Raw genomic sequence first — 22,854 nt, 5'->3', positions numbered from 1 at the left:
AGACTTCCCGGTCTTTCCACCAACGCCTGGTCGCAGCGCCGGAGCGAAAAACGGTCCCAGATCCATCCGCGCCCTCAGAAATTTGCCGATTTTTTAGGGTCTGATCCCCCTCGCTGAAACTCTGGGACCCCTTTGCCTGCGGAAGAGGGATTGGAGCGGGGAAAAGGCGAGTGCGCGCCACAACAGGGGTCTTTTCCCGGGGACTACTTTGGGAGGCGGAGGGACACCTTAGTTTTGGTGGGCGGGGCCTGCGTGTTCAGAACCCCTATAAATAAGGGCGGGTGTGCGTCACTCGGCAGATCCGAGGTTTTGCGCCGTTGGTAACTTTTTGCCGATTTATCGCTCAGGGCCGCAGACGTGAGTGCGCTGAGGGGAGTTGGGGGTGCGGGGAGGGGGAGCCGGGCCCGGTGGTCTGAACAGGATCGTGCCGGGCGCTAGCGGGTGGTTTGCAGCAGGGTACCGGAGGGAGCCTCTGGCGGAGTTGTGCAGCGTTGTGTAGCGCTCCGAACCGCGCCGGTGAAAGCTGGGCCGGGAGGTGGTGGGGGGGGGGGGGGGGGTAATCAGGCTGATGCGTGGCCGGGGAGGAGGCCTCGCTGCGGGAAAGATGGCGCGGGCCGGGCCGTCCGTGCCGGAAGGGGGCTGTGAGTCACTACCGGGGCGGGGGAGCGGCGGCGCTGCCGCAGGGCGGGTCCGTGGGGCGGGCCGAGCGCTCCCTTGGTGCCGCACTGCGGGCGGCTCGGGGCTCCGCTGTCGTAGCGCTGCCCTCGGGCGGGCCGTGGGGGTCCGGTGCTGCCCTGCTTGGGGGTAAGGGGGATCTGGGGGCTTCGGTGCCGCTTTGCTGCGGGCACAAAGGAGGGGCGGCCTGGGGGGGCGGTCCTGTAATGATAGTAAGCTCTTAAAGGAACTTAGCAGACTTTGCGTCAAAACCAGGTTTAGTTTGTCAAACTGGAAAACTATTTTTTAAATTCACATTTTTTACAACCGAAATTAAAAAAAAAATTACTGATAGGATCTAGCAACGTTAATACGTTTGTTTAGGATATATTGAAGGCTTTATTTGATGAAGTGGCCATAGCTGAAACATTTGTATGTCTTGCAGGTCAACATGCAGATCTTTGTGAAGACCCTGACTGGCAAGACCATCACTCTGGAGGTTGAGCCCAGTGACACCATCGAGAATGTGAAGGCCAAGATCCAGGACAAAGAGGGTATCCCTCCCGACCAGCAGAGGTTGATCTTCGCTGGCAAGCAGCTGGAAGATGGGCGCACCCTGTCTGACTACAACATCCAGAAAGAGTCAACTCTGCACCTGGTGCTGCGCCTCAGGGGTGGGATGCAGATCTTTGTGAAGACCCTGACTGGCAAGACCATCACTCTGGAGGTTGAGCCCAGTGACACCATCGAGAATGTGAAGGCCAAGATCCAGGACAAGGAGGGTATCCCTCCCGACCAGCAGAGGCTGATCTTTGCTGGCAAGCAGCTGGAGGATGGGCGCACCCTGTCAGATTACAACATCCAGAAGGAATCCACCCTGCACCTGGTGCTGCGCCTCAGGGGGGGCTGTTAAGTTCTTGTGCATCTTGCTTGACACCAGGGTTGCCAGTGGCACTTGTGTTTGCACTGTAGTTCTTCAATGTCTTAATATTAAGTTAATGCAAGGTTAATGCAAGCTTGAGTAACTGCTGAACAACTGTCTGTTGAAATGCTAATAAAGTTTTCTGTTGCACATTACACCTTGTAGTCTGTCTCAGTTCAAGCAGGTGAAACGTGTATTAAGTGAAATGCTTTGGCTTCTTGCCATGGTAGCTTAAGCCTCTTTGCATGTCTGATGAGGACCAACCTTGTGGTTAAAATGGATCTGGATTAAAATCTTAATGAAGTGCTAATAATACCATGTTGTTTTTTCTTCCTATATTTTAGCAGCCCTCTGCTTCCAGGTGGGATATAAGGGCCCCACAAAAGGGGGTGGTGGTCCTTGCATGTTGGGTTTTGCTGTGGGTGATGGGCTTGTGGTGTGTTTGAAATGAGTTATTTGTGCTGGGGGTGGGTGTGAGGGCTGCCAGGGACTGCCCCTGCTCTGAGGGGATTGAGAGGATGGGGGTGTTGGTTTGGGGAGTACTGGCTGCAGTGGGAACTGTGTGCTGGGTGGGAAGGTGAGACCTGAAATGGCAGTGGGTGACTGAGCAGTGTAAGAACTGCCTCGTTTGAGTTCTGCGCAAGGGAGGGAGTTCCCACTAAAGTCTGGCTTAGCTGGGTTTGGGTTAAGGGAATGAACTGGGGTGGGGTTGGGCTGGGTTGGTTCAGCTGCAGTGGTGAGTGTTCACAAGGGGATGCAGTACTCCTCTGCCCTTCCCAAAAACACCCCCAGACTGTGGGGGTCCCTCTGTGTCATCGGCTGTTGGGGTCTGGCAGCTCTCACCCTGAGATGGGGCACAGCCTGTGCTCCTGCCCTGCCCCAAACCTGTGTCAGGTACTGCCTTGGTCCCCTCCTACCCCTGGAGTGCTGCTGTGGATGTTGGTTTGTTCCTTCTGGATTTCATCACTGAGCATCTGTGGTAAGTGCTGCACTTGATGGGGAATAAAACCAAAAATTTACTGTTTTCATAGAAAACTGCAAGCTGTGAGTTCAGTGTGGGTTTGAGGGTCACATCCACAATCAGATTTTTTTTCAAGGGTAGGGCTTGCCTTTCTGCCTTTGAAAGTCCCTTTCTGTCCCTCTTGTGGTAGGGACAGAAAATGTTTACAGAACTTTGTACTTCTGCTGAGCTAGCAGAAGTACAAAGTTCTGTAAACATTTTCTGTCCCTACCACAAGAGACTTCCTTAGCTTGAGTTTTCCTGCAGTTGCTGTTTTGCTTTTTTCCTTTTTGCTGTTTAACCCCCTGGCAGGGTACCCTGAGAGGCTCTGCAGGCATTTCCTGTGGGGGCCTGAAGGGCCATAAAGGAAATAATTTGGGGCAACCACCTCGGGGTGGCCCTGGCTGTACAGGGTGACCTCCAAATGTCCCTTCCAGCCCCAAGTATTCCTGGGCTGGGCGTTTTCAGCCCTGCCTGGAGTCCCTGAGAAGTTCACAGCCCCACAGGAATAAACAGGAACAAAGTGATCTTCCTGCTGGGGTTTGGGGTGGGCCCTGCATAAACTGACATTCTGTGGGAAATAGAGTGGTAGAAAAACTTCTAAATGTGATAGGAGGTTTGTGTAGCATCTGTAACATCTGTGCTGTCTCACCCCTCAAATGAGACTAAAAATACAGTTTTTAAAATGCCTCTCAGTTGCCCCGTTTCTAAGTCAAAAAAGAACTTAGCCCAACAACATTCCTGACCTTCCTGCTGGGGTTTGGGGTAGTTTAGGGATAAACTGACATTCCTGCCCTTCCTGCTGGGGTTTGGGGTAGTTTAGGGATAAACTGACATTCCTGCCCTTCCTGCTGGGGTTCGGGGTAGTTTAGGGATAAACTGACATTCCTGCCCTTCCTGCTGGGGTTTGGGGTAGTTTAGGGATAAACTGACATTCCTGCCCTTCCTGCTGGGGTTTGGGGTAGTTTAGGGATAAACTGACATTCCTGACCTTCCTGCTGGGGTTTGGGGTGCCCTGCAGGGACAGGGCCCCCCGGGGAGGTGACAGGAGGGGTCTGCCCAGGTCCCTCTGCTCTGGTTTTTGGCCTGAGCCAAGCTGGTGTTGAACTGTGGCCTCCACTGGTACCTGGGGAGCTCCAGGAAATGACTGCAAGGATTTCTTTGTTAATGAGGAAAAAATCCTTGCAATTTAAGTAAATTAAGGAAATGGATATGAATCACAAGGAAATGTGAATATGAATTTGTATAGCATGCAGTGTTTACACCAAAGTTGTTAGCCTAAAACAAAGTAAGATGTCAGGCAATACAAATTATTGATATTATTAAAATACTCTTTTTTTTTATTCCTACAATCTAGTGGTACCTCAAAAGTCTGCTTAGAGACAACTATTCATAACTAAAATAATAATTCAATATGTTTTAGCCTAAATCTCTATGCTATTAGAATAATCTTAGTGCTCCCATATTTACAACAAATTCTGGTAACATCTTTAAATCCTGCTGTAATCTGAGTTTTGTGACTGGCCTTTGAGGATTTTTCTTATTGCTTCAGTTAATTTCTAGTCTGTTCTCCCTTTAAAAAAATTAAAACCCCAAAAAGACAAAAAATAAAAAACAGCCAAGATTTTGGGGTTTTATCTTCTGTGCTTTCAAAAAATTACTTATACCTATAAAAAGAGAAATGAAAGAACCCATTATGCTGGGTTTGGATACATTTGGGGTTTTCTCCTTTCTCAGCTGCCCCATAACACAATCCCATAGGATTGGGAATATTGGGAATAAATCCCTCAATATCTCTGCAGCCTTGCCCCAAAGCAACCAGGGGTGTTTTTAAAGATTTTTGCCCAATTTGGCTGTTTGAAAAGCAGCAGGAATTCGGTGGCCACAGGATGTCACTGTTCCTCCACAAACCGGTTTGTTCCTCTGGGTTTGCTCCTCTGCTGCTCTCTGACTGTCAGCAGAGCATTCCTGCAGGCTCTGATCCTGCAGAAAGGGATGCAGCAAGGAGGCAGAAATTTCCATTTTAGGGGTGAGAGAGCTGGATGGGTCCCTCACAGGATATAGATTGGAGCCTGTAAATGTTGTGGTGTGGGACTTGCAGTTCCAGGAATGCTCCTGTGCAGATTAATGGGGTTCCCTGGGCTATCAGACAACTTCTGACCAGGGATTCTATTTAGGAATGTTTGTTTCAGACTGGGCACTGGCTGAGGTACTGATTTCCATGTAACTAAGGAATGGAGCTGCTCAAATTCATCATTTCACTGTGGCTTTTACATAACAGTTACATGGAAAAAAAAAAATCTAAAAAAGACCTTGCAAAAACACTTGATATTTTCCTGAGTGTGCAAATCCATCTTTAAAAGAAACTATTTTTTCTTTTGCTGGCCTACCTGTTGTATTTTAATTCTTCACCCTCTCATGTTTTAATTACAGGGTTTCCTCCTCCTGTGAAGATGATTTTGAGCTGCTACACCTGAGTGGCCACAGATCAATCCTGTAACTAAATCCCAAATAACTTTGAACTTCTCTTTACAGCGTGCTGAAAACAGGGTATCAATCATAGGACTGAGATGTTTTACAGGGAGGGGTCTCAGAGCTGCAGCCAGCTGGGACAGACAGGAGGTGGCACAGCACCCTGCAGGGTGTGAGGGCTGCTCCAGGCTCTGCTGTGCCTCAGGGCACCTTTGGAAGGAGGAAGGCACAGCCAGAGCTCGGGGTGTCCTGCTGGGACAGCCCTGCTCTGTCCTTTTGGGCCACCTCCCTTCTGGGATTCCTCCTGGAAATCCCAGGAATCACCAGCCCCTGCTGGGGACCCGGGCATGGGAAGGGCTCCTCAGCCTTTTGCTCATTGATGAGATTTCCCAGCTGAGCTCTGGGGCACACCAAAGGCTTGGTGGAGCATCAGGAGCTCAGGTGGGAGCAGCATTCCCTGGAGAATGTACTGGGGTCACCCTGCAGGACCTGACCCTGCTGTCCCCACTGCTGGGGGCTGCTGTCCCCTCCTTCCTCTGCTCTGGGAGGGCAAAGAGGAGCAGTTTGGGGTGTGGGGGCCCCAGGACAGTCAGCTGTGGGCTGGGGGGGGACATCCACTTAGATTTCACAGAATACTCTGAGTTGGAAGGGATCTCCAAGGATCATCAAGTCCAACTCTTCACCCCTGCTCCCAGGGGAAGCCTCTGCCAGACTTTTCTCCTTTGGAGCACACCCAGACCCTGGAGCAGGGGGAGTCACCAGTGCCCTGAGAGTCTGGGGCTGTCCTGGGCACTGCCCTGAGCCCCGAGGAGCAGCTGGCACTGCTCTTGGTGGCACATCAGGCTGTGTCCCTGGGGCTCTGCAGAGCTGCCTTCCCACACCAAGCTTGGCCTCGGCACTTCTGCTGCTCCTGGGCAGCCTCGGGGGGCTCAGGGGGCTGCGGGGGGAGGCAGAGGCTCTGTGCAGGCAGGGGTTAAACATTCTGAATTTGCAGTAGGCAGCAGCTTTCCCATATAAGAGCACTGCCCTCATTGGCTCTCCCCTTCCCTGAGAAATCCAGCCAGTCATTTCCTGTGCGAGCCTCCTTCTCTCTGCAAAAGCCACACGTTGGGTGAAGCACAGGGGTCTGGGGGTGCTCCTTCCCACAGGGGTCTGGGGGTGCTCCTTGGATTCCCTCATGGACCAGCTGTGCCACTGCCAGGTGAACATGGCCTTCCCTGCATGGCTTCCCACCCATGGATGGAGATAATTCTGGGTGTGCCTTCAGGCCAGTGAACTCCTCCTGGTGCTGCCTTGGTTCCTGCCCGGAGGTTGTTTCCCCTCTGAAGAACCCGTGGGGACTCCTCGTCACATCAGATCAGCTCTTGGGTGGAGCTTGCAGCAACTTGTGGTAAGTGCTGAGCTCTGCTGACAGCAGGGCTGGAGAGGGCTCGGGGGAAGAGCTCGGTTCTTGGGCAGTGCCAGAGGGGCTGGCAGGCAGAGAGAGCTCCCTGTGTCCCCACGGACAGGGGGGATCCCTCCCGGGGTCCTGCTTTTGGGCACCATTCTGCTCTTGCTTTTAGGCGCTCTGTCCGTGCAAGACTGCCAGTAAATAACTCTGAGCGCTGTGGAGAGATGGGAACTGCAGCTGAGGAATGATTTTGGGGAGAGGAAGACAGAAAAGCACAAGCAAACTGTTCTGGAAGTGCAAACACCCTCCTAAAGGATTCGGCAGATGCAGCAGTAAGTGTTGTGGGGGGGAAGCAAGCCGGGAGGGATTAAAGGGTGTGTGCGGAGGAATGTCTGTCCTGGAGCGCAGACTGAACCCAGTGTCCCCCTCATCACCGCGGGTTCTCTCCAGAGCAGCCTTGGCTCCCTTGCCGTGAGCTGCTCGGAGATGTTTGGGGCTGGTTGCCGCCCAGACCTGTGGTTTGTCACAGCCTAAATGCTCTGCTGTGTCCATGTGCAGGCTATGGGGCCGGGCTGTAGCCCCAGCCAGGGAGGTTTCTCTTGGGAGCAGAGCTGTTAACCCTTTGGAGGGAGTGCCTGGCGATGAGGAGGAGCTGCTGAGCAGAGCTCTGCTGCAGGTGGGTGACTGTGATGTTCCAGTTCTGCCTCTCAAACCCTGTGAAACGCTGACCTGGGCACCGTGCCCTGGGTGTGGTCTGAGATGTGCCCAGAGGATGGGGGGAGATGTCCCCAAAGAGCCAAAAGAGAGCTCAGGGAGCATCAGATGGGAGAAGGGAGCTGGCTGGGGGCTCTGCTGGTGCTGCTGCTCTTGGGCAGGGGCAGTGTGCTTGCCTTGCAGCTGGGAGCTCCAGTTCTGTGCTCACATGGACAACCAGCAGCTCCAAACATCCAGGAGATCATTTTGCCCATCAGGGATGCAATGCCAGGCACTTTGTGCAGGTGTTTCCCTGGAAAGCTTCCCAGCAGGGACTGTGGGCAAACTCATCCCTGTTCCAAGGAGGGCCCCCAGTGAACCTTTATCTTCTTGGTGAGCAGCCTGTGCCCTTGCTGGTTGCACTGAGACAAGAGCAAGGATCTCACACTCCTGAAGAACCACTTTCCTTTCCTTTTATGTCAGGAGCCTGTGCTGCTGCCAACAGGTGAGGTCATCCCACACAGGGGGCTCAGATGTGCTGCAGACGAGTTGCCTGTGCTTCATGAACTGCTTCCAAACCTCTCCTCCACTGCAACCCCACCTAGGACCCTGATCCTTTATTCAAATACTCCTCCTCCAGGCAGAGTTTTACCAAATCTCCCTCCCAAGGGACCCATGGTCAACCTGGGAACTTTCTTTGTGTCCAAACACCTTTGGGGTTTGTGAAGAAACTGTGTTGATTCTCCCCATCCCTTGCAGGTTTAGTGCCCCCACAGGGATCCTCTTGGTGATCTGCAGGACCATCTCTCCTGGCAATGGATAAGTTCACAAACGGGCAGCCAGGCCCAGCTCAGAGGAACAGGCTCACGGGGCTGCTGGAAACTGATGACAGCACCCAGGAAGAGAAACCTGCCCCTAGCAAAAAGGAAGAAAGGTCAGGACCTGGAAGGAAAGGAGAGCCACAGCCCTTGGAGACTCCTTATCAGAAGGAGAGCAGTGACTTTGCCCCTAAAATCAAGATTAACCTGAATTATCGGCCAGGACTTGTCAGCAAGTGAGTAACTGGGGGTGTTTGACCAATTTGGGTTGGTCCAGGTGCTCCACCCTGATCCTGCCTGGTGGGAGCCTGTGGATTTTCCCAAGTCCATCCTAAATCCCCCCAGGGATGGGCCTGACCCTGGTCCTGCCCCCATCCTGGGCTCCTCTCTCTGCTCTGGATCCCTGCCAGGGCTGCACATCAGCCCGGCTCTGGGAACAGCTCCAGCTGATGGAAAGAGCAGCCACTTAGGAGAATTCTGGGAAATAACTGTCTCTATTTTTCCCTTGACTCAAAAATAAAACATTTATGTGGGTTTTTTCTTCCCCCCCAACAAAATCTCCTCCATCTCCCTCCTTCCTTCCACTGTCCCACTGGAGCCTGTGGTATGTTCCTGGCCCTGCTCTCCAGAGCTTCCTGTGAAAAATGTGTGTTTTATGGCTGGCTTTTCACAAACATTAAAATGAATATTATATGTGCTATGTTAGACAGTGATGCTGTATTAATTGTTTTAAGTAGCGTGTTAAATATAGTTTTAGGTTATCACATAATGTTAAAATAGAAACTATGTGTGTGGGGCATATTTTTTTAAAGAAAGGAATAAAGTATTCACACCAGATAGCAGCCACAGGACACCTAAATCTTTCAGAGAAAGAGAATTTATTATAATTGCAGTAATAATAATAATAATAAATTATAATTATTATATTTAGAAGAAACCAACTTCTTCCCACCTCGCTCAGCTCTGAAGATGCTGTCAAAATTAAGAAGCTGACACTGACCAGACAGAATCCTTTGTTTAAATAGAATTTATGCATCTTGTATGAGATGTATGAATATGCAACAGGCTGTTGTTTTTAAGGGTTAATTCTCTGTTAACCTGTGTCCTTTTTTGGGCTTATTCTGCCCAGAAAAGGTACCCAGACCATCCATAACTCTTTGTTTCTATTGCCTCATATTATCCTAAATCCCAATTATCCAAACTTTTACGACTCTAATTACATTACTATTTTTATAACCATTTGATTACTACGAAAGGTTGAAAAGGTTAAACCCAAGCACTCAGCGTTCCTCCCCCTCCCCCCGGCATTCCTGACGCTCTGTCCTTGTCCCGCAGCCAGAAGGACCCGAATCGCTTTGACAGGGAGCGCCTGTTCAGCGCCGTGGTCAGGGGCAGCCCCCAGGCTCTGGAGGGTCTGCTGGAGTACCTGAGGAGGAACTCCAAATTCCTCACCAATTCCGAGTACACAGGTAGGTCCCTGCTCCTGGGATGGTTTGTTGTTCATGGGAAGCAAGGGAATGTGCTCCTGGCTCTCCTAGCCCAAGGTAGGAGAATTGTCACAGAATATTTCATGAAAAATCCTTTCACTAAGATTTTTTTCTCCTGAGAAGCTGAGAAGCCTCAGAAAGGAAATGGAAACAATAATTCTCTGCTGCTGTGGAATGCAGCAGGTGCATCTTGGATTGGTCTCCTGTGGTTGTTTTTAATTAATGGCCAATCGGACCCTCTGGTCAGTCACAAGTTTTTATTACCATTTCTTTCCTTCCTTTATAACCTTCTGATGAAATCCTTTCTCTTTCTTTCATATAGTATTAATATATCATTTTCTTTTAATATCATATACATCATAAAATAATAAATCAGCCTTCTGAAACATGGAGTCAAGATTCTCATCTCTTCCCTCACCCTGGGACCCCTGTGAACACCACCCCAGAGAATGCCATTAATTGAATATATCCTGAGGTTTTTGCCTTAGGGCTGCTAAAAATACTGATAAAAACTTTTTAGAATGAAGATTCTGTTTGATCTCTGAATCAAGCACTACAGCTGTGTGCAGAGCACACCCACAGCCCGTTCAATCCTCTCTCCCTGCCAGATGCAAAGACTGGGAAGACCTGCTTGATGAAAGCCCTGCTGAACTTAAAAAATGGGAAGAATGACACAATCCCAGTCTTGCTGGAAATAGACCAAAAGACACAGAACCCCAGGCCACTTGTCAACGTGTCCTGCTCTGACTGTTTCTACAGAGGTAGGGAAGGGTTCCTGTGAGATGGGCAGGAAAAGGAAAAGGGTTCTGGGGCAGTCACACACAGCACACTCAGCTCTTGTTTCTGATTCTGCTCCTGCATCTCCTCCAGCCTCGAGTTAAACCCTCCTTGGTCTGTAAAACAGAAATGAGAGATGCTTTTAATGACCCAAGGAGTGAGATTATTTACTTGGGAAAGTATAAAAAGCACTTGTAAAAGTGAAGTGGCCCGTGGTTGTTGAATGAGCTCTGCTTGGCTGCCTCAGCCCTCCCGTGGGGACCTCAGTGCCAGGCAGGGGGAATTGCCTGCCCTGGGATTGAGTCTCTGAGGGTTTAGAGGCTCGTTAAAGCCCTCAGCTGCCAGCCCAGCCCAGCCCCAGGCTGCAGCCACCCCTGTGACACCCCTGCTGTCCCCTGGGGTGGCACTCAGTGCAGGTTTGCTGTGCCCCAGGCCAGACTGCCCTGCACATCGCCATCGAGAAGAGGAGCCTGGAGATGGTGAAGCTGCTGGTGGAGAATGGAGCTGATGTCCATGCCAGGGCCCACGGGGAGTTCTTCAGGAAGAAGAAGGAAGGAGTTTACTTTTATTTTGGTGAGTCCCTGTGGAACCTGCTCCTTTGGGGTTCTCATTGCCAGGCTGTGGGTGATGCCACCAACTCCAGGTGGGTTCACCCCTCTGGTGCCACCTTCAGTGCCCTTTAACCAAGGCCTGGAGTTCTTGGAATGGCAGAATCCTTTCATACCTGGGGTGTTCCCTGTGCATTTCCAGCATCCTTGGCTTTATGTGCTTAATCCTGTCTGAGTGGCTTCAGACAAACACCAACACTTGGCCAGCTCAGACCAGAGAGATCAGTTTGAGAGGTGGGGAAGTGTTTCAGCTGCCCCAGAAACAGAGTAATTGTTTGTTGTAAAACCCTTTCAGAATCCAGAGACACTGAGGCAGAACCTGTTCTGTGTTTCAGTGATAAAACTCTGGGGTATTTTAATATATTTTAATATGCATTTATATGTTTTTCTACATTTTTATATTCTTGTATATTTTGTATTTAGTTATATATTTTATATATTATTTTAATATATGTTTATACACTATTTTAATATATTTTTATAAGTTTTAATATTTTATATATTATTCTAATATATGTTTATACATTATTTTAATACATTTTATAATTTTAATACATTTAAATATTTTAATATATTTAATATATGTTTATAGATTATTTTAATATATTTTATATATTATATACATTTTAAAATATATTTGTATATTTTTATACATTGATATATTTCTATATTTTTGTGTATTTATATATATTTTATATATTAATTTAATACATTTTAATACATAGTTAATATATACATATTTAATATATTTAATACTTTTTAATATATAGTTATATATATATTTATTTTAATATTGTATTTTCATATATTTTTATACTTTATTATATTATTTCAATATATTTATACATTATTTTAATATATTTTTATACATTTTAAAATATTTTAAAATATTTTTAATATATTTTATATTTTTACATATTTAACATATTTTTCTAGGATTGCTTTTTTCCCCTTTCCTGAATCCTCTTTCACCCCTTCCTGCTTTCCCTCCAAATGCTGTGTCCTGATCTCCTCAGGTGAGCTCCCCCTCTCCCTGGCTGCCTGCACCAACCAGCTGGATGTGGTGGATTACCTCCTGAACAACCCCCACCAGAAGGCCAGGCTGCAGGAGCAGGACACCCAGGGCAACACGGTGCTGCACGCCCTGGTGATGATTGCAGATGACACCGAGGAGAACACCAAGTTTGTCAGCAGCACCTACGTGGAGATCCTCAAGGCGGGCGTGAAGCTGGACCCCACCTGCAAACTGGAGGAGATTGTCAACTATGATGGCCTCAACCCCCTGCAGCTGGCTGCCAAGACAGGCAAAGTGGAGGTGAGGACAGCCAGAGGGGAGCCCTGGGGTGCTGAGGAGCAGAGATGGAGGGATTTGCACCCCTGGGTGGTGACCAGCAGGGATGGAGGGATTTGCACCCCTGGTTTGTGTCCAGCAGGGATGGAGGGATTTGCACCCCTGGTTTGTGTCCAGCAGGGATGGAGGGATTTGCACCCCTGGTTTGTGTCCAGCAGGGATGGAGGGATTTGCACCCCTGGGTGGTGTCCAGCAGGGATGGAGGGATTTGCACCCCTGGCTGGTGTCCAGCAGGGATGGAGGGATTTGCACCCCTGGGTGGTGAGGAACAGGGATGGAGGGATTTGCAGCCCTGGGTGGTGAGGAGCAGGGATGGAGGGATTTGCACCCCTGGTTGGTGTCCAGGGGGATGGAGGGATTTGCACCCCTGGGTGGTGAGGAACAGGGATGGAGGGATTTGCAGCCCTGGTTGGTGTCCAGTGGGGTTTGGGCTTGGAGATTTTCACACCCAACCCGTGCTGATGCTGCTGGCAGGGGCAGTGCCACAGGTGACCACAAAGGAGGGCACCTCAAAGCCACCCAGCTGTGTCCTGCAGAGCCTCAGCTGTCCCTGCCCTGTCCCTGCTCCCTGGGCTGCCAGATTTGGTTGTTTCCCTGCTTTTAGCCAGCCCCAGGTGCTGGATGAGCCCCAGATCCAGCTGTGCTGCTTTGGGTGTCCTGCTGCAGCTGCAGCACAGGAACAAGCTTGTGTTTGTGTCAGATCTTCAGGCACATCATCCAGAGGGAGATCCAGGAGCCCCTGTACCGGCACCTGTCCCGCAAGTTCACCGAGTGGACCTACGGCCCCATCCACGTGTCCCTCTATGACCTGTCCTCCCTGGACAGCTTCGAGGAGAACTCCGTGCTGGAGATCCTGGCCTACAGCAGTGACACCCCGGTGAGCCTCTCAGCACAGCTCCAACACAGCTTTTTCTCTCCCTTTTTCACAGTGGGGAGCCAACAGGATTTTTATTGTGGCATTAACTTGAAATCGTGGCATTTCAGGTTCATGTGGGCCTTCAGGTGGTGGTTTCTCTGAAAGAAGAGTGATTTGTGGGAATGTTTGCAGGTTTTGTTGTTTGGAGGCTGCTTGGCATGGCTCTGACCAGCCATAATTAGAGAGAAATTTTGATCCTTTAGTTGTCTTAAGCCTCATTTTGTTCAAATACCTCTATGAAGTGACTGCTATGCAATAGTTATCTTTCACACTAAATAACCCCTTAACGTCTCCCCAGTTGAATCCACCCAGCTCCAGCCCTTGAAAAGACCATCCTCAGGTGAATTCCCATTCCTGCTGGCACACAGGAGCATTTTGGTTCCTTCTCTCCCCCACAGAACCGGTACAAGATGGTGGTTTTGGAGCCACTGAACAAACTGCTCCAGCAAAAATGGGAAACCTTTGCTTCCAAGAGGTTCTACTTCAGCTTTGTCTCCTACCTGTCATTCATGATCATCTTCACAGCCATTGCATACTATCAGCCCTTAAGGGTGAAGGTAGGTCCAGCCTGGATGGATGGATGGATGGATGGATGGATGGATGGATGGATGGATGGATGGATGGATGGATGGATGGATGGATGGAGCAGAGTTTAAAAGTTGTGGGTGGTTGGCATCGCTGCCTCTGCCCGTCTCCACTGCTTTGGGGGGTTCTGGTTTTGTCTTGCAGCCTTCCTTCCCAGTGGAGTTCACAGCTGGAGGCTTCCTGTGGGTCTCTGGACTGATCATTATCTTGTTAGGAGGCATTTATCTGATCTTTGCTCAGGTAGGGGGATCTCTTGTCTGGTTCCATGGTAAAACAGGGGGGAAAAGGGAACAACATGGAGCAGCAGGATCTGTTCTCCTGACACCAGGATGTGCAGGAGTGAATCCTGCTCTGGGACACTCACTGTGATCTGGCAGGGGCAGCACAAGCCAGGTTGCTGGGCAAGGGGGATCACAGTTCCACAATAGCAAATAATTCTGAGAGACTTCTGTGATTTATGGCATTAAAATGCATCCCTGGCATTTAATGCAGGCTATTAATAAAGACATTGGGCTGAGCCGTGATTCAGCCCTTGTTTATCCTTGCCCTTTATAAATAAAAGCTTTTTCATCTGGGAGGGATGAAATTGGGGATCTTGGAGATGAAAGGAGGAGCACATGGAGCAGAGCTTAGCCTGGGGCAGGGAAGGGCAGGGCTGCCTCTCTCACATGGCCTGGCTCTGATGAATGCTGCATTGATTCTGCTCCCCAGAGCCTGTACCTGAGGAGGAGGCGCCAGTCCCTGAAGACCATGTGCTCTGACAGCTGCATCGAGATCCTGATGTGAGTCCTGGGCTCTGCCACAGCTTGGAGCTGCTGCTTTGGGCAGCTGAGCTGCTCCAACACTGCCACAGAGCTGGGGAGCAGAACACCATATCCTCTGCCCCTCTCTTTGCACCCCTGCTGCCTTCTCCTGCTGCTGCCTCCTGTCCTGAGCCTTTTTGTGCAGCTGGGCTGCCCCAACACTGCCACAGAGCTGGGGAGGAGAACACCAGATCCTCTGCCCCTCTCTTTGCACCCCTGCTGCTGCTCTTGTCCCGAGCCTGTTTGTGTCCCTGGCTGGGCTCTGTGTGCTCCTCTCAGCCTGCCCAGATGTGTTTCATTGCAGAGCACATCTGCAAGGGCCCTCCTTGCCGAGGTGAGCCACGGCCACTTCTTTTTGTTTCCTCTCCAGCTTCATCCAGGCCTTCTCCCTGCTGCTGTCAGCAGTGCTGTATGGAGCCAGCTCAGAGAACTACGTGGCAGTGATGGTGTTCTCCCTGCTCCTGGGCTGGGTGAACACCCTCTACTACACCCGCGGCTTCCAGCGCACCGGCATCTACAGCGTCATGATCCAGAAGGTCAGAGCTGGCCAAAAACCCCTGCAGGGACAGGCTGAGGGCTGCCAGGAGCTGGGGCTGGTGTCCTGTGGGAGCACAGGTGCTGCAGAATGAGGTTGGGTCGGTGTCTTCATCTGCAGCTGCAGCAAATCACTCGTTTGGCACCGCTGGACATCCCAGGTGGCCACAGCTGGCACCTGAGTGCCAAAATCCAGCTCCAAACAGCCCTGGAACCACTGTGGGCTCCCTGGAGATGCTCAGCTGGGCCTGAGAGGTGTTTCCAGATCCACAGAGGAACCTGGGACTGGAAAGGCAAAGCAGGAGGTGCCAGGGAAGAATTCTGGTCACCATTTGTGTAAAGCCAGTGGAGGTGGAAAGGAGAGGGGGGTGTGCTGGAACAATTTGGAGACAGCCATAGAGGGGAGCCCACAGGATATTTATTTGTTTCAAAGAACTGTTCATACTAGCAGAGCAACAAAGGAGTTCATGGCACTGTCAGATTAACCTGCCAATGATATTATTTACCTGTGGAAGTAATTTAACACATATTTACAGTTTTTTACACTGGATACAAGGTGGAAACCTTGCTGCCAGTGCTCCTGAGGGCTGGTTTGTGATGTGTGAGATCATCCTGGTGATTTCATGTGAGATAAAGCCCAGCACTTCCCCTGGTTTGTGTTTCAGACCATCATGAGAGACCTGCTGCGTTTCCTCCTGGTCTACATGATCTTCCTCTTTGGCTTTGCTGCAGGTGAGCTGTTGGAATATTCGCCAACACAGCTGGACAGGACGTGCCTGAGCTTGTCTGGCCCTTGGTGCTGAAACAAATAGGGGCAACTGTGGTGTTTCACCCCAGAGACACTTTTGGCTGGCTGGGTGTTTGGAGACAAGTCCAGGTGTGCAGGAGCTCTGGTGGCTGTGGATGGAGCTTCCCCCCATAACAGGGGCTGCTCCTTGGGTTTGCCTCTGTGGAGAAGCTTTAGGGCCATGGGGAAGGAGAGGAGTTGGCTCTGATGGAGGGTTTGGATCCAGAGCTTTGTTCTGGCCCACAGCCTCTGAACCCAGCCCCAGCTCCAGCAGAACTCCTGACCCCGTGGGTGCTGCTCCTTTTAACCCCGGGGAGAGGTCAGGGAAGGGGTAGGGAGCCACCAGCCAGGGACAGGAGGGGAGGTCTCAAGGGACAAAGGACACCTGGATGGCCCAGTGCCCCCCCAGGGGTAGAGGGCATCCTTTGGACACCCTTCTGGAATTCCAGGACTGACCATGCTGGGAGGGGAAAGGTGACTGACACATCTGGGAGGGAACCCTCAGGGGAGGGACCCAGAGTTCAGGGGTAAGCCCTGCAGTGCCAAGAAGGCAGCAGAGCCCTCTCTGAGCTCTGTGTGGGCTGGGCTGCACAGTTCCCTGGCCTGAGCTCTCAGGCTGTGTTTTCCCCCCAGCCCTGGTGACGCTGATGGGCGATGCCCCCTCGGTGTCCCAGAACAAGTCCCTGGCTCCCCTGGAGAGCTCGGGCAGCCACGCCATGTACGGGGGGCTGCTCAGCGTCTCCCTGGAGCTCTTCAAGATCACCATCGGCATGGGGGACCTGGATTTCCAGGAGCACGCCAGGTTCAGGTACTTTGTCATGCTGCTGCTGCTGCTGTTTGTGATCCTCACCTACATCCTGCTGCTGAACATGCTGATTGCCCTCATGAGCGAGACTGTCACGGATATTTCTGGCTACAGCAAGAGCGTCTGGAAGCTGCAGGTGAGGCCCAGAGCCCTGCTGGGGTGGGGGGGGGGGGTCACAGGTGCCACTGCCTTCCTCCCAGCCACAGCCAGGGAGGATGGGATGTGTCCCCAGCCTGGTCACCCAGCTGGGAACTCCTTGCAGCCCCAGGAAAACACAGCAGCTGCTCAGAGCTGAGCCCCAGAGGAAAATGTGTCAGCCTGGCCCCTGAGCTCACCTCAGGTGTGCTCTGAGCCTGACCCTGATGTGTAACCAGGTGGTCCCAGCTCAGCAGGAGGCTGATGTGTCCCAGCTGGCTCCAGCTCAGCCAAGCTGGGTCTGGGGGAGCCAAAGCAATCTCTTTGTGGCACTGCAGCCTCTCTCAGCTCCTTCAGCCCTCTCTGATGAGGACAGGAAATGTCTCTTCAGAGCTGCAATTCAATTACCTCCAAACAAAGCTGCCCCAGCAGGCCCTGGAGCCCAGCAAAGCTCTGCATGGCTCCTCTCTGATGCCCTGGGAAGGCTGAGCTAGAACAGAGGCTGGACAGTGTTAAGGAATAAAGCAGAGATTTATTCAAAGGATCTCCTCCATGGATGCACCTTGGGCAGCACAAGAGCCCAGCCAGGGCTGCCCCCAAAAGGAACCAAAATGGTCCCAAAATGGTCCCAAGATGAACCCAAATGGTCCCAAAATGGACACAAGGTTACAGAGTCTCTCATTTTTATTAAGTTCTGCTCCATTTGCACCTTGCAGTTCATTGTCCAATTCCAGCTTTAGCCCATGCAGTCCCATCCTGTTTGTTTTTTTCTCTCTTCAGCCCACGTTGTATTTGTGGGGCCCCTCGTGGCAGGGAGGAATGATGAGTCTGACTCCATGTTCTCAGAAGGCTGATTTATTATTTTATGCTACTATATTATATTAACTAATACTATATAAATATAGTATTATAAATATAATTTATAATACTATATTTATATATAGTTAATATAATATATTTATAATATAATTATAAATATATTATATTAACTAAAATATATAATACAGAATACTAAACTATTCTATAATATAGAATACCATGCTAAACTATACTAAAGAATACAGAAAGGATACTTACAGAAGGCTAATATAACAATAATATGAAATAATGAATAAATAAATAAGATTATGATGAAAACTCCTGACTCTCTCCAGTGCCCTGACACAGCTTGGCCCCAATTTGCCAATGAGTCAAAATAATTCACAGCAGAATCCAATGAAATAATCTCCAAACACATTCCAAAGCAGCAAAACACAGGAGAAGCAAATCAGACAATGACTGATTCCTTTTTCTCTGAGGCTTCTCAGGAGAAAAATCCCGGGCAAAGGGATTTTTCCAGAAAATAGGAATGCCACATGTCTGTCCTATGCTCAGCCATTAGTGTGCCTTTCACATGAACTCGTCACCCTGGGAGTGCATTTTTAGGTGCATTTAGAGCTGAGCTTTAGGTGCATTTTTAGGTGCATTTACAGCTCTCTGCAGGGATAACCTGGGGCTGTACTTGAGGAGCATTTTGGGGTTGGGTTCCCTGGGGATTCTCCAAGCCCAAGGAGTTTCTGAGTGGGGCAGGGCTGGGCTGGGCTCTGTCTGTGCCCTGGTTTCTCTCTGATTTCGTGGGTTTTGTTCTTTCAGAGGGCAATTGCAATCCTGGAAATAGAGAAGGCCTGGCTGTGGCGCCAGGGGGGGAAGAGGAGATCTGGCTGCTTCATGTCAGTGGGGCTCAATAAGAAGGATGAGAGGTGGTGTTTCAGGTAAGGCAGAGTCACCATTCCCCCCTCACATTCCAGCTCCAGGGGGGTCACAGCCTGGAGCAGCACAGGGAATTTCAGCACTGATCATCCACACACTCCTGGCTACATCCAGCTTTGGTGGAGGTTTGGGAATTGCCACCTTTGTGTTAAGAACATTCCCTGAGCTGGAGAATTTGAAACCAAACAGAACAGTGGGCAAGATGCAGAGGGAAAAGATATTTTACCCTTTGATTGTGGAAGATCTTTGCTCAAAAATAAAAAAGCTCTGTAAGGTGCTGCTGCTGCAGCCAGACCATCAGGGTGGTGTTGGCAGGGTGAGCTGGGCTGGGAGCCTGCACAACAATGAGATCTGGCTTGAGATGCTGCATTCTGGGCATCAGTGTCTTGTTGCATTTTGTCTCTCCAGAGTAGAGGAAATTAAATGGACAGATTGGGCAAAGGATGTGGGAGTTCTGAAGGAAGAACCTGGGAACACCTATGATTCAGAACTAAATCCAGAAGGTAAATTAAACCATGAAGAAAGGTCTGCAGTTTCCTTTCAGCTTCCTGCTCAGCAAACTGCTCTTGGCATGTTGTTATGTCTTTGGCATTCCAGGCAGGCCAACTTGGAACTGCTTCCCCAAGCAGCATCCCTTGTGAGCTGAGAAAATAAAGATTTAGTGTAGCTCTGGGGCTGGCCAGAGTTTGGGAACAAACTGGGGATGAAGGAGATGCCATTCCTATTCAGCTCTGGGAGAAATGGATAGGAAATGCTGCTGAGGAAAAGCAAGGACTGCTCTTGTTTTTGGCTCAGTAGCCCAAATATGTGATGCTTTTCCTAGGAAAGGTAAAATTTAGGCTCATTCATCCTGCAGATGTTAAAATCTCAGGGCTTTCAGAGCCTGAATTTGGGCATTAACTCTGGCAATGCTGTCAGAATCTGCCTGAGACCTTGGTTTGCTTCCCTTGGTAGAGCTGGGAAGGAACTCTGTGGAAATCAGAGCTGTTTCCCTGTTAGAAAGATCTTGTTCAGCCTGGCCAGGAGCTCCAGTGGATTTGGGCACAACCTCCAGAGCAGATCCCTCCCGGGTGCCAACTTTCCAGAACTGGGGAGCTTGCAGTGCTTAAAACATTCTGTGGTGTGTGTTGGGTGTTCCCTGAGCCTTCACCCTTCTAAAGCTGGGTCCCTCTGTCAGCTTCCTGCTGATGAGGGGCTGCTCTGTGTCCCTGCTGCAGACCCCAGCAGCTCCTGGAGACCGGCACAGAAACCGCCCCGAGCAGCTGCCCCGGAGGAGCTGGCCCTGCTGCAGCCCCAGGCACCAGGCACAGAGATGGTTCCTCTGCACAGACAGCCCAGGGAGCTCTGACAGCTCTTCTGAACCCGCCTCCATCTCCAGAGGAGTTGTTCTTCCCCCAGCAGCTGGGAGAGCTGAAGGCACTGTCAGCAGCAAAGTGCATTTCGTGGAGGGCTGTGGCTCAGCCTGTGGCTTTCAGTGTTGTCATGCACTTTAATGATTCATTTCCTCTGAAGAAACTGGTTTTACTCGACTTTTCTTTGCCTGACACTTTCTTGTTACTATTCCTAAAGATCCCAGATCCCAGAACAGCTCTCAGAGCTGCACAGGGATCATGGCCAAGGAATCACCTGGCTGAGGATGGCCCAGCCTGTTCTCCTGTCTCAAAGGACTGCACTGAAGTGCTTTGGAATAAAAAGTGTTGTAGAGTCCCAAAAGCTGCTGAGGGTGGAGTTGTCTCTGTGCTGGTGTGAGATGTGAGTGCACAAACCCTCACCCTGTGCAGCACCTGCAGGGCTCCGTGGTGAACCCACATCAGGATCCCCATTTCACACTTCCAGAGTGAAATTCTTTGCAAGTTTCCCTAAATCACAGGGAGTGGTGTGGATTTCCTGGACCTGAAACTTCACTGGTGGATTTCTGGGACTTTGATGGTTGCTTTGTCTCTGTTATAAACAGCAGCAGAATCCTGCTGGTGGCCCCTGAGAGACTGATGGGCCAACACTTTGTGTGTGGTTTTTGCTTCCTGTTACTCATGATGGGCATCCTGTCTTGCTGCAAATGTCTGCAAGGACCTTGTTCCTTTTTGTGGCTTGCAGCCTGCTGTAAACTCTGTGGGAGAAGAGATAAAAATGAGCTGTCTCACTTTTCACTCTATTTAACAATAATGACATGTAAAATTTCTGTAAGCAATACAGCAAGTGTACTTAATTGAAAATGTTCATTTTTGGATGCACTTTTAGAGCTTCTCCCTTTCTCAGCAAGGGAGAGAAGGTGTTGTCAGTGTGGACTGTAAGTTCTTATCAGATTCCTGATTGCTGCTGTGGGAGTTAACTCTTTCATGGCCCCATCTCAGTTTGTGCAGCCCCTTCTGAGCCTGGAGCAGCTGGTGCTGCCCTGGGTGCACCTTCCAGTCCAGGGAAAGGTTGGTGAGAATCCCAGGAAAGCTGCAGCTCACAAGGACTGGCAGCACCTTCCCTGCCCCAATTCCACTCTCAGACAGAGCCTTGCAGGTTTTCCTTTTGGAGAGCATCACCTTCATTCTCACTGCATGCACGTGACAGGCAGCAACATTTTGTTTTAAAACTTATTCCCTGCCCTTCCATGGGTTCTTCCCCCTGTGCTGGGCAATTCCCCCTCCAGCCTCACTGCTCTGGGACTCTGAGTGGGAACTGACTTTTCTTGCTCCACCTTCTGTTGTTTCCTTGCTTTGTGAAGCCTTCAGCTGCTTTTTCCATCTATGGCTTTGTCCTAAGTGTTCCCAAGATCTGGCAAGGTGCTCATCTGGCCTATGATAAATCTATTGCTGTGCCTGGGGCTTTGCTGTGGCAGGGACACTTGGAGATTGTAAAGAAAGGCAGGATCAGCTCTGCCATCCCTGGCTGGGCTCTCAATAAATAACCTTGCTGGTAGTTTGGGGAGGCTGTGGGCACTGACAGCTTTCAGCATCACCTTCCTCTTCAGCCCTTCCTTGGACCTGCTTCTCTTTCTAAGCTTGGCAGTGCTCATTTATCTTCTGCACCAGAAATGTTCTGCTCTGAGGCAGGGCTTTGGCATTCCCAGAGCTTCCCAGTCCCACCCCACCCCAGCCCAGCAGTCTCATGGATGGTGGTTAAGAGGCCCCAGAGAGTTTTGGGGTCCACTCTTAACAGATGCCAATGTTTTGTCAGGAAACCCTTCAGCCATTCACACAAGAACTTCTCACCAGGTGAGCTGTCCTCTCCCTCTCCCCCTGACAGGTAAACCCCCCTGAGAACCTTTCCTGTGCACAGGGGAGGTTTTGCAGAGCTCTGGCTAAACAAGAACACCTCTCACCAGTGGCAGTGCAGGCACAGCTGCAGTTTCCTTCCTCTGTGAGAGGCACAGAGGTTCTGGGGGCCCAGCCCTGCCATGGAAAGACACCAGCAGCTCCCAGTGCAGCTCCAGGGCTGTTCCAACCCTCTGGATGGGCTTTGGCCAGAGTTCCTCAGCTCCTGGCAGGTGAGAGATGAACCTTGGGCCCCCAGAGCCCTCCTTTACCCCAGCACACTCTGCCTGCTCCTTGCTCCCTGTGCCCTCTGTGGAAGGCTCTGAGCTCTCTTCAATTTTCCTCAAAAAAAACCAACTCCATCTCTGCTCTGTGTGGTTCCCAATTCCCTGTTTTCCTCAGGGGCAGAGGTGGAATCAAACCTTCCTTGTTCTTCAGATGCTCTGCACATTTTGGGGAGTTTCCCCCCCTGTTTTTCCCAAGGCTGCTCTGAAGCTGGAGCCAGCACAGGGAGCTGTATCCACGAGCTGGTTCCTCCCTCTCCATCTCCCTGTGACCCCACTTGCAACTGAGCATATTTTCCATTGCCTCTGGAGCTCGCAGAGGGAGCCTTTGAAATGTGACAGCCCCGGGGCTGGGACAAAGACCAGATGCTGTCTGTGAGTCCCAGGAGCTGCCCAGGGCTGGGGCTGAAGGGCTGCAGCTGGTGGAGTTTGCAGCTGGACTCTTGCTGGGGCTGCCTCTCACTTTTTGGGCTTTGCTGTGCTCAAGAAATTTCATTTCTTGCTCTGGGGACTAAAAAAAAAAATTAAAATGGGGGGAAAAATAATTTGAAAAGAAAACTTGCACTTTGCAACCTCACATCTGCTTCTGCAGCATAAAAACCCCAAATCTGGGGCCGGACAGGAGAAGGCAAAGGCTCAGAAAATGTGGCTGTGGCTGCCTTGGAGGTGGAACAGAACTGGTACTAAATCTGAGTGCAAAGGGGTTTTTCTTGCTTCCTCTTTTGCCGTAATGTTTTTTTTCAGCTGAGATTTGAGGCATGTGGAGTGTTACAGCACTTGTGGTCTGTGAGGATGGCTGTCAAATGTTGAACACACAGAGAGCTGGAGGCAGCTGGAGAGTG

At 50.5% G+C, this 22,854-nt stretch overlaps 2 protein-coding genes across 4 annotated transcripts; both read left to right on the top strand.

The window, feature by feature from the left end:
- The first annotated feature begins 220 nt into the window (after positions 1-220).
- UBB (ubiquitin B) lies at positions 221-1,731 on the top strand. Its single transcript, XM_009094781.4, has 2 exons — positions 221-357; positions 1,100-1,731. The coding sequence occupies exon 2, from the start codon at positions 1,106-1,108 to the stop codon at positions 1,565-1,567; it is 462 nt and encodes a 153-aa protein (XP_009093029.1). The 5' UTR covers positions 221-357; positions 1,100-1,105; the 3' UTR covers positions 1,568-1,731.
- A 4,086-nt stretch (positions 1,732-5,817) lies between these two features.
- Positions 5,818-20,692, top strand: LOC103820148 (transient receptor potential cation channel subfamily V member 2). 3 transcript variants are annotated; one of them, XM_018919454.3, is made up of 18 exons: positions 5,818-6,438; positions 6,611-6,770; positions 6,997-7,114; positions 7,891-8,185; positions 9,285-9,418; positions 10,045-10,197; positions 10,646-10,786; positions 11,838-12,136; positions 12,873-13,049; positions 13,487-13,645; positions 13,818-13,913; positions 14,385-14,455; positions 14,847-15,012; positions 15,676-15,742; positions 16,431-16,738; positions 18,370-18,488; positions 18,895-18,989; positions 19,704-20,692. In XM_018919454.3, exons 4-18 carry the CDS (start codon positions 7,947-7,949, stop codon positions 19,832-19,834), a joined length of 2,355 nt encoding a protein of 784 aa, XP_018774999.1. In that variant the 5' UTR covers positions 5,818-6,438; positions 6,611-6,770; positions 6,997-7,114; positions 7,891-7,946; the 3' UTR covers positions 19,835-20,692. The 3 variants fall into 3 exon arrangements, with proteins under 3 accessions (XP_018774999.1, XP_009093027.1, XP_050837825.1); XM_009094779.4 differs by having other exon boundaries at positions 5,819-6,438; positions 19,664-19,845; XM_050981868.1 differs by lacking the exon at positions 5,818-6,438 and having other exon boundaries at positions 6,447-6,770.
- The last annotated feature ends 2,162 nt before the right edge of the window (positions 20,693-22,854 follow it).

The sequence above is a fragment of the Serinus canaria genome, chromosome 19 (assembly GCF_022539315.1).
Source record: "Serinus canaria isolate serCan28SL12 chromosome 19, serCan2020, whole genome shotgun sequence".
NCBI lineage: Eukaryota > Metazoa > Chordata > Aves > Passeriformes > Fringillidae > Serinus > Serinus canaria.
Note: the sequence above shows the minus strand (reverse complement) of the source record. Positions and strands in the feature narration are given on the sequence as shown.

Excerpts from the sequence above, each read along its gene's own strand:
- UBB (XM_009094781.4), top strand. The coding sequence starts at position 1,106 with ATGCAGATCTTTGTGAAGACCCTGACTGGCAAGACCATCACTCTGGAG.
- LOC103820148 (XM_018919454.3), top strand. The coding sequence starts at position 7,947 with ATGGATAAGTTCACAAACGGGCAGCCAGGCCCAGCTCAGAGGAACAGG. Across the intron at positions 8,186-9,284 it reads CGGCCAGGACTTGTCAGCAA|CCAGAAGGACCCGAATCGCT; the intron begins GTGAGTAACTGG and ends CTTGTCCCGCAG. Across the intron at positions 13,050-13,486 it reads CCTACAGCAGTGACACCCCG|AACCGGTACAAGATGGTGGT; the intron begins GTGAGCCTCTCA and ends TCTCCCCCACAG.